The sequence below is a fragment of the Chiloscyllium plagiosum genome, unplaced genomic scaffold, assembly GCF_037043375.1.
Source record: "Chiloscyllium plagiosum isolate Xiang-an unplaced genomic scaffold, Cpla_swu_hap1 HiC_scaffold_5, whole genome shotgun sequence".
NCBI classification, from domain to species: domain Eukaryota; kingdom Metazoa; phylum Chordata; class Chondrichthyes; order Orectolobiformes; family Hemiscylliidae; genus Chiloscyllium; species Chiloscyllium plagiosum.
This window is the reverse complement of record NW_028270143.1, coordinates 71,141,679-71,156,754: the sequence shown is the minus strand read 5'-3', so window position 1 is coordinate 71,156,754 and position 15,076 is coordinate 71,141,679. Positions and strand designations below refer to the sequence as shown.

The following is a 15,076-nucleotide window of genomic DNA, read 5'->3' as shown; positions in this document are numbered from 1 at the left end:
TTCAGTATGTGAGTCATAGTGAACAGTGCTGAATATTGTGCAAACATTGGTGAATATCCCAACTTCTGACCTTATGACAGAGGGAAGGTCATTGATGAAGCAGCTGAAGATGGTTGGGCCCAGGACACTACCCTGAGGAGCTCCTGCAGAGCTGCCTTGGAGCTCAGATGACAGATCTCCAACAAAGACAAACATCTTCCTATATGCCAGGTATGACTCCAACAATCAGAGAGACTTTGTCCCCTGACTCCCATTGACTCCAGATTTCTTAAGGTTCCTTGATGCCACTCTTGGTCAATGTAGCCTTGATGTCAAGGACTGCTACTCTCACCCACCCTCTGGAATTCAGCTCTTTTGTCCATGTTTAAACCAAGGCTGTAATGAGGGTAGGAGTTGAGTTGCCCTGTGGAACCCAAACTGGACGCCACTGAGCAGGTTATTGCTGAATGGGTGCTGCTTAACAGCACTTTTAATGACACCTTCCATCATTTTTATTAATTAAGAGTTGACTGATGGACAGCATTTAGCCAGGTTGGATTTGTCCTTTTTTTTGGGTACAGGATATACCTGGGCAATTTTTCACATTGCTGGGTAGATGTCAGTGTTGTAGCTGTACTGGGCAGGTTGGCTAGGGGTGTGGCAAGTTCTTGAGCAATTATTAAGTCTTTGCTACTATTAACAAAATGTTGTCAGGGCCTATAGGCTTTGCAGCATCCAGTGTCTCCAACCATTTCTTGATATCACGAGGAGTGAATTGAATTGGTTGAAGACTATCATGAGTGATCCTGGGAATCTCTGGAGTAGACCTCAATGAATGGATCTTCCGTTTGGCACTTCTGGGCTGAAGGTTGCTGCAAATGCTTCAGTCTTATTTTCAGCACTGATGTGTCTGGCTTCTCCATTACTGAGGATGGGGATATTTGTAGAGTCTCCTCCTCCAGTGAATTGCTTAATTGTTCACTGCCATTCATGACTGGATGTGGCCCAAATGCAGAGCTTAGACAAGTAATAAGAACAAAGAACAGGAGTAGGCCATTCAGTCGCTTGACTCTGCTCCATCATTCAATAGGATCATAGCTGATTCAACACTCTTCACATCCATGTTCCTGCCCTTTCCCCACAACACTTGATTGCCTATTAATCAAGAATCTATTTGCACTTAGAAATGATATGTGGGTTGTAGAACTTGCTTGGCTCTCTCTATCACTCAGTGTTTTGACAGACAAGTAGTCCTCTTTGGTAGCTTCACCACATTGCCACCTCATTGTGGTATGCCTGGTGTTACTGTTGGCATGCTTCCTTGCACTCGCTGTTGAATTAGTGTTGATCCCTCGGCTTGATGGTATTGGTAAAGTGGGGATACACCAGGCAATCAGGTTGCACTTTGGGCTGGATGATGGTTCTGCTGCTTTTGATGGCCAATAGCATCTCATGGATACCCAGTCTTGAGTTATAAGATCTGTTCAAAGTCGCTCTCATTTAGCACAGTGATAGTGCCATACGATACAGTAAAGGATATTTGCAATGTGAAGGTGGGATTTCTTCACCACAAGGTTTGTGTAGTGGTCCCTGTTACCGATACTGTCATGGACAGATCTAATTGTGGTTGGCACATTGGTAAGGATTAGGTAAAGTGTGTTTTTCCCCTCACCACCTGCTGCAGACTCTGTCTTGCAGCTATGTCCTTTAGGACCTGACCAGCTCAGATCAGTAATGCTGTAGCCAAGCCACTCCAGTAATGGATATTGAAATCCCGCACACAGAATATATTCTAGGACCTTGCCACACTCACTGCTTCCTCCAAGTTGTTTATCATCACCAGAGGGAGGATGGTATGTGATAATCAGCATGAAGTTTCCTTGCTCATGTTTGACCTTGTGCCATGAGATTTCATGATGTCTGGAGTCAATGTTGAACACTCCCGGGTCAATTGCCTCCTCCTTCTTTAGTTATTCAAATCCCAACAATACATTTCTGTACAATACACAGATTATATCAAACAAATTTCTAATGGCACAATCTGTGTGGCAACCCTTACTGACCTTAAGATATGAGAATGAAGAGCAGAGAAGGACCATGTTAAAATGATTGCCAGGAGGACACTTTAATGACGTAATAAATTAAACATTAAAATGCTCAGTGGTAGTGAATATTAAACTTACCACATTAACATTAAAAGCGTAGAGAAGATCAAAAGGAAGCGCAGCTACCAAGTCGATGATAAACCACGTTGTTACATAGTGAATACAAATAGAGCGAGCTTCAAAAATAACTTGTCCAGACTTGCTGACATATGTAGTTCGAAAATTCAGAATAATATCTGTTTGACATAAAGGAGTAAAAACAGTTTGTTATTGTGGATCATTTTGTTTAAGCTGGTGTGAAAATTTAATATAAATAAATAAGACTTTCTGACTAAATTTGTAAATGAAATAATTTATGTAAATTGATCATACGTATAATTGAAAAAAGAACTATCGGTTTGAAGTGACTGTCATCACTATTAAATGTATTAACTACTCATATTCCATTTCCTGCGTATTGAATGGTCTGAAAAAAATCAGCTTTATCTATGTCTTTAAACACTGCACAACATGGCAACCCCGACTGTGTTGTTCAAGTTACAGGAGTATCATAAATTAGCTGTCATGAGCAAGGCAATGTGATTTAATAAATTGCACGTTTCATTATTTGGCGTACTAAGTTCAGTAGTAGCTTTTTTGTAGATAAACAACTATAAATTACTTATATAATAATGTGTAGATTGTTGTTTGAAAGATCTTCCAATTAATTTGTATGGTCTTTTGCTGATGAGTGCACTAAACGCAAAGCAGTTGGTGTTTAAAGACTTCAGAATTTTAAGCCAATACTTTTCTCTCATGACTGCTTGATGCACTAAGGTCACATTATTTTAAATAAAGAAACCAAAGAGCTGCAGAAGCTGGAAGTCAGAAACAAAAAAATTTCTGAAAAAAACTCAGCAGGTCTGGCAGCATCTGTGGGGAGAAAGCAGAGTCAACATTTCAGGTCCAGTAACCTTCCTGCATTATTAATTATTTTAAATAATATGCCTCATATTTTTCCAACAATAATCAAGTTCTTTCATTTATTAATGGAATGCCTTCCCAAGAAAGAGACTTTGAACATTATGTGGTGGATTGTTCTGTATGACGGGCATTTATTCATAGAACCCTTACAATATGGAAACAGGCCATTCAGCCCATTGAGTTCACACTGGCCCGCCAAAGAGAATTCCACCTAGACCCATCCTATCTTTGCAACTCCACATTTCCCTTGGATAATCCACCCAGACACTATGGATAATTTAGCATGGCCAATCCACCTAGCCAGCACATCTTTGGTCTGCATGGATTCCCTCCCACAGAGATGGGGACAATGTCTTTGTGGAGTTTGCACAGTTGCCAGAGAGTGGAATCGAACCTGGGTCCCTGGCACAGTTAGGCATTGCTAACGACTGAGCCACCATGACACCCATGAAATATTTTTAAAGCATCAGTTTGATATTATCTTGAACGACTGTTCACCCCACAGAAACAAAATGTACTTTATATCCAAGCCGACACTATAGCATGTGACCGCTTCTTATGTCAAGGTGGATATTAGACTATCAGAGCAGAACTAAGTCAATTGGCCCATTTAATCTCTACTGTCTAATGAGGTGATGACTGATCTGATAATCCTCAAATCCATTTGCCTGCTTTTTCCTTCAGTTCCCTGACTGATTTTGCTTGAATCAAATGATCTTCTTATGAAAGCTTTTTACATCCAACCAGCCAGCTTTTATATTGAGATCAGCAATTTTAGATCTGAGTGACAATAAAATGATTCTTGCATCCAACTGATTCTGTTTCCTTTCCCAGATCACTGTGATAACTTGTAAAATATTCCCTCAGGCCCCCCCCCCCCCCGCTGTATCACCGAGGCTGGATTCATGCCACCTGTTTACGAAGGGGCTTTTTTGTGGGGGAGGTGCAAAATAATTCAAGTGATGAGGAAACTTTGCCACTCACCTCCAAGTTTGCCCCATAATACACTCGGTGAATGAGAGTCAAACTCAACTGCCAGTCACATATAAACAAATAAGGGTCATTTAGTCTCATTAACAAGTCTGTTGACTTGAATAAAACACCACTCATGACAAAGTATAATTGGAGTAGGCTGTCAAGTGGCAGCAAGAGATTACATTACATTACAGTGTGGAAACAGGCCCTTCGGCCCAACAAGTCCACACCGACCCGCCGAAGCGAACCCACCCATACCCCTACATTTACCCCTTACCTAACACTACGGGCAATTTAGTACGGCCAATTCACCTGACCCTGCACATCTTTGGACTGTGGGAGGAAACCGGAGCACCCGGAGGAAACCCACGCAGACACGGGGAGAACGTGCAAACTCCACACAGTCAGTCGCCTGAGGCAGGAAGTGAACCCGGGTCTCTGGCGCTGTGAGGCAACAGTGCTAACCACTGTGCCACCGTGCCGCCCACTAAAGAGGACAGATCTTTAGGACTACATGAGAAAAGGAAGGAGGAGCAAATTACATGGGGGTGTTCAATGTGCATTGATGACATCCCTTAAGAAGACATCTCCAATCTTCTGTGCTGTTTGCCTAAGAGGAACCCTCCTCCCTGAATTCTAAGGTCACTCCTCAGCTTAGGTGCTTACAAACCACCTTTTCTGGGAAGTCCTGATCCACTTAGACCTCCTTCCAGGACTCCCAGTTGAATGCATCAAGCTATAGTGCAGCCCAGTGTGATTGAGCAGCCCACCAACTACTGGAATCTCCCTAGACTGGGATCTCCTCCCAATTAAGACAGCAGATCAGAAAATTTCACCTCCTGGCTTTTATGTAGGTTGATAATATCTCCTGAGGTACAGTTTGTAGATGCTAAACACTTCGGCCACAGTGCATTGTTGTTGAAGGGAGTGAAAGCATAATATCGTGAATGTGGTTCTAAGTGCACTGACTTATCCAGGATGGTATCCAGCTTCTTGAACGTTGTTAGAACTGCAGCCATTCAGGCAAGTGAATATTCCACCACATTCCTGACATGCCTTGTAAATGGAGGATAGACCTTTGGATTCACAAATTAAGTTACACCACAGAATTTTGAGTGTCTGATGTTCTCTTGTAGTGGCAATACATATATGGCTGTTCTTAAAGACACTGATAGATGGTGATTACAGTGAATGTCAAAGGGAGATAATCAAATTACTGGGATGGTCATTGCCAGGCACTGGTGTAGCTTGTCAACTCAGCCTGGATATTGTCCCGATCTTACTGCATTTGAACATGGACTGCTTCAGTATCAGAGGAGTGTGAATGATGCTGAACATTGTACAATCATCAATAAACATGTCACTTCTGACCTTATGATGAGGGAAGGTCCTTGTTGAAGCAACTGAAGATTACTGAGTCTCAGACACTACCCTAAGGAATGCCCCGGAGATGCCATAGACTTGAGATGACTGCTCTCTAATTGCCAGAACCATCATCGATTGTGCCAGGTATGACTCCAACCAGTACACCTTCTGATTCCCATTGACTCCCGTTTTGCTAGGTCTTCTTGCTGCCACACTTGGTCAAATAATGCCTATTGTCAAAGGCAGTCAATCTCACCTCAACTTTGGAATTCAGTTCTTTTGTCCAAATTTGAAAGAAGGCTGTAATGAGGGACAAGAGCTGAACCCAATCTAGATGTCAGTGAGTGTATTATTGTTACTCAAGTGCTGTGTGTTAGCACTATTAAGGGCACCTACCATCACTTTACTTGTGATTGAGAGTGGACTCAGTCAATGAGTAGAGAGTAGGCAGTAATTGGCAATGTTGGATTTGTCCTGCTTTTTGTGTAAAGGATGGACCTTGGAATTTTCTACATTGTTGGGTAGATGCCAATGTTGTAGCTGCACTGGAACAGTTTGGGTAAGATGTGGCAAGTTCTGGAGCACGTCTTCAATATTATTGTCAGAGTGTTGTCAGGGCCCATGTCCTTTGGAGTATCTCGTGCCTCTACTCATGTCTTGATATCATGTGGAGTGAACTGAATTGGCTGAAGACTGATATTTGTGACACTTCGAACATCCAGAGGAAATCAAGATGGATCAACCACTCAGCACTCTGTGCTGAAAATTGTTGCAAATACTTCAGCCTTGTCTTCTGCACTGATTTGTTTCTCTCTCATTGTCGAGGCTGAGAAGATTTGTGGAGTCTGCACTACTGTCAATTGTCCACCATTGTTCATGACTGGTTGCGGCAGAGTGGATACTTGATCTATTGCTTGTGGTTTCACTTAGCTCTGTCTATAACTTGGTGCTTTCACTATTGGCATGTGGGTAGTCTTGTGATGTCGCTTTGCCAGGTAGCCATTTCATTTTCAGGTGTGCCTGCTGCTGCTCCAGGCATGTCCTCCTGCACTCTTCAATCAGCCAGGGTTTATTTCCTGGTTTGATGGCAATGATAAAGTGGGGTGAAATGTTTGGCTAGGAGGTTACAGATTGTGGTGAAGTATAATTCTGCTGCTGCTGTCCCACAGCACTTTAAGTTGCTGAATCTGTTCATGCTCTCCTGTGGTCCTGATATTTCCATTCTCTTCACTCTCCTTCTTAGAGGTATCTCAGCAGTTCCAATTTTGGCTTCTTCAGCATTGTGGAGATGAATTGACCAGCGTGCCTTCAGATGCCAAAACTCTAAGCCCTAGCGTTCCTTTCTTAAATCTGAGTTTGGAGTCTACTAGAAGACAGAAGTTTGGTGATGTTGGGGCAGGAAGAGCACAGGAAAAAGTTTGGTGCATGGGGGAAAATGGAGATGAAATAACTAAAGATTTTATAAAGCAGCAACAAAAGAGAATGACAATGGATACAGATTTTTTTTTAAAAAAAAGCTTGCGTTCAAACTATGGAAAATTTAACAGGACCATGAAGAGAAAGGAGCAAGGTGAAGAATTACAACTTCAAGCAATCTGAAGCTATAGGTCGTGCTTGTGGACTAGGCAGAGGTGTTTCGCGAAGTGGTCGCCCAGTCTATGTTTGGTCTCCCCTATATACAAAGAGATCACATCATGAAATCGAATGCGTAATTAAATTTAAAGAAATACAAGTATAAAGTTGTTTCACTTGGAAGGTTGGACAGTGAGAAGGGACGAAATGTAAGGCCAGGTGTTACATCTCATACCTTTATACAGAAATATAGTGTAGGGAAAGGAATTGAAATTGGGTTGACTTAAGACTGGACGAGAATGTTACAGTCCCTATGAAATGCTGCAAGGGGATAGCAGGGGAAGTTGTGTTTGGTGACTGCATCAAACTGGACTTGGTGAAAAATGGCAGAGGATGATTACGGAGGAATTGGTGGAAGTGAGCGGAGTTTAAGGAAGAGTTGTTCAAAGTGAGAACAAGCTCAACCTGGCATAGGAGAGTGGGTAATGAACGGAAACTAGTGGGACCCTGTTCAAGGAGGAATTGGAGCTCTGAGGCTGTCTTGGTGGCTGTGTTGAGGGATTGTGCACCTATATATAAACAGTGAAGAGAATGTGATTAGGGAAAGAGTTGAAGTCATGTAGAATAGCAGAAAAAACCTGGATGTAAGTTGGAAGGAAATCTATCGAGGAGGAAAAGAAATAGTTGAGATAGGAATGAATCAGTTCAGTCAGGCAGAAATAGGCAATGGATTGACCCACTGTTTTACTTCTGGATCTTGAGAAAGTGTTAAATATGGGATTTTTGGGTGCCAATGAATTTGGAGGCAGTGGGGAGAAGATAGGAAAAGAGACAAGTTCATGGAGTGTGGATGAGTGAGAATGGGGAATTAAAAACAGATAACAAGGAAATGGCACATAAAATTAACAAATATATTGCTTTGGTCTTCATTACAAAAGGATACAAAGAATGTTCCAGTAATAGCTATAAATCAGGAGAGAGGAACTTGGTTAAAATAAAATCACTCGGGAAGTGGTATAGAGCAAAGGATGGAGATGCACACTGACAAGTCCCCAGATCCTGGCAGACTTTGTCCTAGGAAAAAGTGAGGTGAACTTTGATCTGCAGATGCTGGAGATCAAAGTTGAGAGTGTGGTACTGGAAAAGCCCAAAGGCCAGGCAGCATCCAAGGAGCAGGAGAATCAACGCTTCGGGCATAAGCCCTTCATCAGGAATGAGGCTTGTGGCCAGGAGGGCTGAGAGATAAATAGGAGGGGCGGGGGGGGTGGAGAGAAGGGCGTGGGGATGGAGGGAAGGTAGCTTTCCCCCAGCCCCACCATCTCTCAGTACTCCCGGGCCCAGAAGCCTCATTCCTGATGAAGGGCTTATGTCCGAAGCGTCAATTGTCCTGCTGCTCGGCCTGCTGTGCCTTTGCAGCAGCGCACTCGACTTCATCCTAGGGTCTGAAAATAAGTAGCAGTGCATGTTGTGATGAGGACATAAGACAGATACAGACAGGTTGAGTGAGTGGGCAATTATCTGGTAGATGGAATATAATGTGGAAAAATACAAAGTTGCTAACTTTGACAGGAAGAGCAACAAAGCTGAATATGACTTAAACAGAGAATTACTGCAACAGTTTGAGGTGCAGGGGATCCTAGGAGTTCTCAGAATGAGTCAAGATAAAGTTAGCATGCAGGTAGAAGCATATAATCAAGAAGGTCATTGAGACACCACTATTTAATAGAAGATGAATTGAACATAAAAGTATGTTCAAACAGGCACTGGGGAGACCATGGCAAAATCTTCTGACCCTTTAAGCAACCTGGGCAATAGCAAGAAAAATTTGGTAAGAATGAAAAAAAAATTGTTTTCCTCATCGATAAAAGTGTTCCTGACGTTCCCCTTGAGTTTTAAATAGTATGTTCTGAATCTTGCCAATGAATGGCATCTATCTTCTTTCCAAATTTTGTAGCTCACTATTAACCTTACTGATATTGATGCTATTTTCTTCAGAGCACAGTTATTCATATCCTTCCCCTATGAAGACAGTCAATTAGCTTTGGCAGAGGGTTCTCCACCCAATGCTGTCAACTGCACTAATGTTGCTTGGAGAATTCCCTATCATTGACATGCAAGTCCATCAACAGTAAAGCTTCCATTTGATGAATATTCAGCTTATAGATGACCATCGACGCTGGATTTGAGGCTGCACCAGATATCTTGGGTATTGTCATGATGCACACAAACTAAAGAACTCACAGGTTCTTGACTTCTGCCAGGGTCCTCAGGTCATACATGGATGGATGCTGGCAGACAGGGACTACTCTCTCCAAACATACTTGATAATACCTTTATGGAACCCTAAGACAGGCTCCGAATGAAGACTGCTGTCCTTCCTTCAACCAGAATTATGGTAGAACAGACCAAAGGTCTCCTTAAGATAAGGTTTTGATGTCTCAACCATTCTGGCACAGCCTTTTGGTGTAGTCTAGAAATGGGGTCCTGCATCATTGAGCTTTCACAAATGGAGAAAACAAAGGGAGAATGTCCTGAACGTAGAAGAAATCAGGACACTGACCAGGAGGGATTTCTACGAAAGCAATACATTGTTCATGTGAGAAGCCATAGTGAACCCAACTGGTTCCGTCTTCCAGGATGAATAAACTGTGTGTGGGCTTTGTTTCATTGTGTAATTTTCTGTTGTTTGGCTACAGCAGTTGGCTGGACAGCTGGTTTCCGATGCAATACCAACAGCATGCATTTAATTCCTGTACTGGCCGAGGTTACTGTGCAGTTCATAACTTCTCAAACTTGCCCCTCAGGTTAAATTCATTACCAGTTGTCTCTCTAAGGATGGCGAGTCCAATAGCTTGCTTCTGCTCCAAATTCGAATACAGTCATATGTTCATACACTCCTCCAAGTTTTTGATGATTCTAGTCATATTGGCTTGATGTTTGATCGTGAGATTATGGAACAGAGAGACCTGCAAGCATCTTTTCTCTCATAGCTCAATTTCAAAATTTGTTTTGTAATATTTTCACAGAAGCCCAGTACTGAATTAAAAAGGTATTGTTACAAATCAAAATTGTTACTTGTAATGGAGGAAAACTGGATTAGAACTAATCACTGCTCACTTTTACACCTTCCTCCAGACACATTATTTTCTACTTGGTTCAAACATTTTTTCACCCAATGCCAACATGCACCATTATTCCCTTTCACATGGCATCACCAGGGCCTTTAACTCGATCAAAGGCAACACTCATTGTGCTGTTGGGGAACAATTCAATGATTTTGCATTAGCAACACATGTGAATGGAGGGGACCTCACAGGCTGTGGTATCCCCAAATATATTTTTTTCCCTGGATGGTGGGTGGTGGAAATCAAGGATTTGGAAGGTGAGATCAAAGGAACCTTGTGAATTACACATTACACCCTGTAGATAGTATACAATACTACCCTTGTGTGTTGGTTGTGAAGGCAATAAATAATTAAAGAGGTAGATGGGGGGGACAATTAAGTGGGCTGCTTTTTCTAGATGATGTTGAGCTTCTTGACTGTTGTTGGAGCTGCACTCATTGGAAATAATTAGTGAACATTCTATCCAGTTATATTTAACTTCAATCTAATGAAACCTTCAATTGCTATGTGAGTGCAAGAGATGGATTTGAACAAATGGTTCTAGTGACTAAATTCACAAAAAGCCAATAGTTATTTTCTTGCATTAATAAGTACAAGTGACCACAGAACAATGCAAATGTCATGCTTGAGGCAGCATGAGATGATTCACTATTTAAATACACTATTTTAAAATATGATTTCTATTCATTGAAAAGATCAGTACTGAGGCTGGGTGCAGTTTGAAGTTCAAATAAATAGTTTCTTGGAAGACATAATACAACCAGAAATCAATGGGGCCTAGGTACACTTTGATCATTCAACAAGATTCCTGGCATCTGTTATTTTTGATTAAATCCTCTATGATGATTTTTGTAGTGGTTGTGTGACAAATATTAAAATATTCATATGACCCTCAAGATATGAATGGTGTCAAGAGCATCTGTGAACAAAACAAAAATTAATCCAAAATAGAAACCCCCAAGTATATAAGAAAAGTAAGTGCTCTATCTTAAAGTTTGCAATTCAGGAGATAGTTAAATGAGTTATCTTTGGTTACCATAGTTTAATCAGGTAACTGCCTCGCACTGGTTCAGGAGGAATGAACGTTCTTCAACTATCACATGCATGTGAATCTACTGTGACAAACAAAAATCAGGGCCATTTTAAAATGAACTCCTCAGGTGAATGTATAATTACAGTAATCAAGTGTGGAAAAATCTATGCAGTTAAAAACAATTGAGTTCATACTCAATTGGCCAAATTTGAAAACCTGCTTGTGTAACCAGAGAGATTCAATACTCAATAACATTGATATTTGAAACATTAATTCATTCTGGGATTCTGTCAATGGCAAATCATAATTGATTCATTAATACATAAATAATTGTTGATTACAAACTGAATTAAAAATCAATGACAGAATTGTCTGCTTACCTATGATGAACAGAATTTCCACTGAAATGTCACTAACTGTTGTGCTTCTTGCTGAAGGCAAGTTTTCATCAATTCCAATAAAACAAACATTATATGGTACAGTCACAGCAACATAAAACGTTGCCAATAATATTAGCCAGTCCCATAATGCTTTAAAAGTGCTGTAATGCAAAAGGATGAACTTTGATTTTTTTGCATCTGCAACCTTGTATTCTGGTAGTGCTGGCTGGTTCCTAAACACATTCTGTAGAGGAATAAAATTTTTAAATATAAATATTATACCTTCACATATTGCAATTTATTGGTAATTGAATCATAACTATTTCTACTTACTCCATGCAAAACAATTATATTAATTACTCCCTCTACGCATTGTTCAAAGTGTAACATGAAAATAATTTCACATAATTTTCTCACTGCAAAAATTAAAGGGAATTAAAATGTTATTCCAAGTTCACAGATTCTCAGCACTCTGATGGGCTGAATCATTACAATCATATCAAAATGGATCAAATTACATACAGTTCTGACAGAAAACAGTTGACATTGTGCATTCAGACATTATTAGACTAAATATTCCTAGTCTATAGACACCTGCCATAACACCAGTGTAAAATAAGCTAGGTCTCAGTTACATTGAAAGAAATGGGTATGGCTGAAAACACACTCAACTTATTCAACTAGACTTGCAGCCTGTGCATTAAAGATCAATGTGCACACAACCTACCCACAAACAAATTAAATAAGCTCTCACTGAACTTGCATGTTTCAGCACATTCAACAGTACTGAACTCCTGATGAGTGAATTCATGGTCTCATGGCAAGTGTCATCTACACATTCAAAATTTGAATTTGTGCTGTACATGATTGATCGAGTATTATATTCAGAAATGGAATCAGTGTACATATCCCAATTCTGACATCTCTACAGGTAGGCAAATTTGCTGCTCAGAACAGGAAGTCAGATAGGTTCTATTACACTCTTGGTCTTGACCAGGAGTTTAGTTCTGATGAAAGATAATCGACCTAAATGGTTATTCTGTTTCTCTCCAATGATGCTGCTAGGCTTGTTGAGTATTTCCAGCATGTTCTGACTTATTCACAAGTTTAGCCCATTATTCTTCACTTCCATGGGGATACATTTCAGCAATAATTTAATATTTAACCAACAGCTTCAAAAAGACCTTTGTGAAGGTTCTTGTTAAAATGTTGACAGTCACAGTGGTGCAATAGGGAGCAATTTCTAAAATTCACATCGAAAGTTGTATCAGTAGGATTTCTCTTGGTAATCCACAGTAATTTCAGTTGGAGGATGATGAAAACAGGAAAGAAACAATAGAAAGGGTAAAAATGGGTCACAGTTTAAGGATATGTGGTAGGCCACTTACTGCCAAGATGAGGAGAAATTTCTTCACCCAGAGAGTGGTGAGTGGAATTCATTACCACAGAAAGCAGTTAAGGCCAAAACATCAATTGTTTTCAAGAAGGAGATAGATATACTTATTAGGGCTAAAGAGATAAAATGGTGAAAGTGGGAACAAGGTACTGAGTTGGATAATTAGCCATGTTCACATTGAAAGGTAGAGCAGGCTTGATGGGCCCAATGGCCGCCTTCTGCTCCTAATTTTGTTTCTCTTAAAAAGTATAAATGGTAATTTCACTAGGATTTGCACCAATCTTCAGTTACAGTGAGAGGTCAGGGAACTGCAATCATCCCCTGTCACCACTCTCCACTCCTTGGAAATTCTTCTCCATTTCTCAAAGTGTAATTTGAGTTTTATCACAATATTGGTTTGCTTCTGACATTGAACACAGCAGTTTACTTTTCTGCCATTCAGATAATTCACCCAAATAAAAATAAACACATTATGGTCAATATAACTTTGTAATAAATGTCTGTTGAAATTAAAATTAGTATATGATGGTAGAAAATACATTTACAAGCCTTTTGAGTTGTTAAAAAAAATTACTTCCACGCTAAAACCTTTAATAGAACAAAGAACAACGCAGCACAGGAACAGGCCCTTTGGCCCTCCAAGCCTGTACTATCATGTATTCCCCTTTCTTACTAAAACTGTCTTCACTTGCAGGATCCATATCCCTGTATTCCCTTCCCATTCATGTATTCATCCAGGTGTTTCTTGATGTGGTGAGTAACACGAGAAAACAATTAGGGCATCAGGTGATAGCTGAATTTAAATATGGAACACCTGCCTTTAGCCAATCAACTTGCAAAAGAATTAAGAGGTTAGGCAATAATTAGCAAATTCTTACTTCTATCTTTAGAAAGCAAACCTTATTCAGCAATAAATTATGAGCCAAGGGCCTGGGTTCATAGTTGTGATTCGGAAAGATGAATCCATGTATGAACATTTGCTTGGAGGTATGAGCACAATGCTTAAAACAAAGGGTTCAAACTTCTGCTGTTATCTACTCCAGGTTCATATGAGTAACATCGACTCTAAACTTACATTGTCTGACTATACAGTTAGGTTACACTAGCATAGTGATTACAGTGGTGGAAAAGTACTTCTATGAACTAATAGTCGACCAGGTTGCATGCTCAACATCTTCCAACTTAGTTTGAGAAATTGAATTCAATTTTAAAAACCTGGAAACAATTTGGAAAGTTAATTACTAAACTGTTGGATTATCATAAAATCTCAACTAATTCATTAATGGCACATTTGTCACTTCAGTTTCAAACTAATGTGATGTTGTTTATTAAGCTACTTAGTCATATAAAAGAAGGAGAACAGCATTGTAACAGCCTTATCATACAGATAGCACAGGTTCAAAAATGCAGAAAGTGGTCAATGAATGCTGGCCTCACCAGCAATTACCACATTCCATGAATGTGTTCTTTCAAAAAAAAATCTCTTGATTATGTTCATGTATCTTGGGCCAAAAGTGTGGAATTTTAACTTAGGACTCATGTGTCAGGTCACAACTTTGGTCTATTCACTCCTAATTGCAGTTACCATTTGGTACATGCATTATAATTGTTATTAGAATGGCACTTTCTAACCTCCAGCATGCCACACTGTGCAAAATTAGGATCAGAATTTCCTACAGGAGTTTATGCATGCCATGGATGTACCAATAAAGTATATCTGCTGGTTACTCAATGGACCTCAATATGTATGTTATTTAAAGCCAGCAAGCACGTTCCCCAAACAAACCTCACTTCCTTTAGCACCCGGCCGTAAGACTGAGTTATCAGATGCCTTGCTTAATTTTATCCAAATCAATCACAGGTTTTACAAATAAAGTGGAGTTGTGAAATCCTCATTCTTGCATATGTCATAATTCTTTTCTCCACAAGTTCACTGAACTTGCAAGGGAAACCACTGAATCTCAGAAGACAGAGCAGCTTTGCAGTAGTATAAATTGTTGCCCTCTGTAGATATGTAAGTTATTGATCTTCTGAAAGAACAAGCATCCAACTTAAAAATGATCTGTTGACCATTCTGCAGATTGCTGTTTGCACATAGTAACGTCAAAGTCAGCAAAGCAGTAGTAACCCCTCTGGGGTAGTCAACACAACAGTGACCCTTCAAACAAAAAACGTACTTAGAT

At 40.2% G+C, this 15,076-nt stretch overlaps 1 protein-coding gene across 1 annotated transcript in view; it reads right to left on the bottom strand.

The window, feature by feature from the left end:
• kcnh8 (potassium voltage-gated channel, subfamily H (eag-related), member 8) overlaps positions 1-15,076 on the bottom strand; it is a 452,253-nt gene that overhangs the window by 198,384 nt on the left and 238,793 nt on the right. Inside the window, exons 5-6 of the mRNA XM_043690211.2 lie at positions 11,498-11,741; positions 2,163-2,320 (exon numbers count right to left, since the gene is read on the bottom strand). Of these exons, the coding sequence (XP_043546146.2) occupies positions 2,163-2,320; positions 11,498-11,741 (402 nt within the window). The remainder of the gene's footprint in view (positions 1-2,162; positions 2,321-11,497; positions 11,742-15,076) is intronic.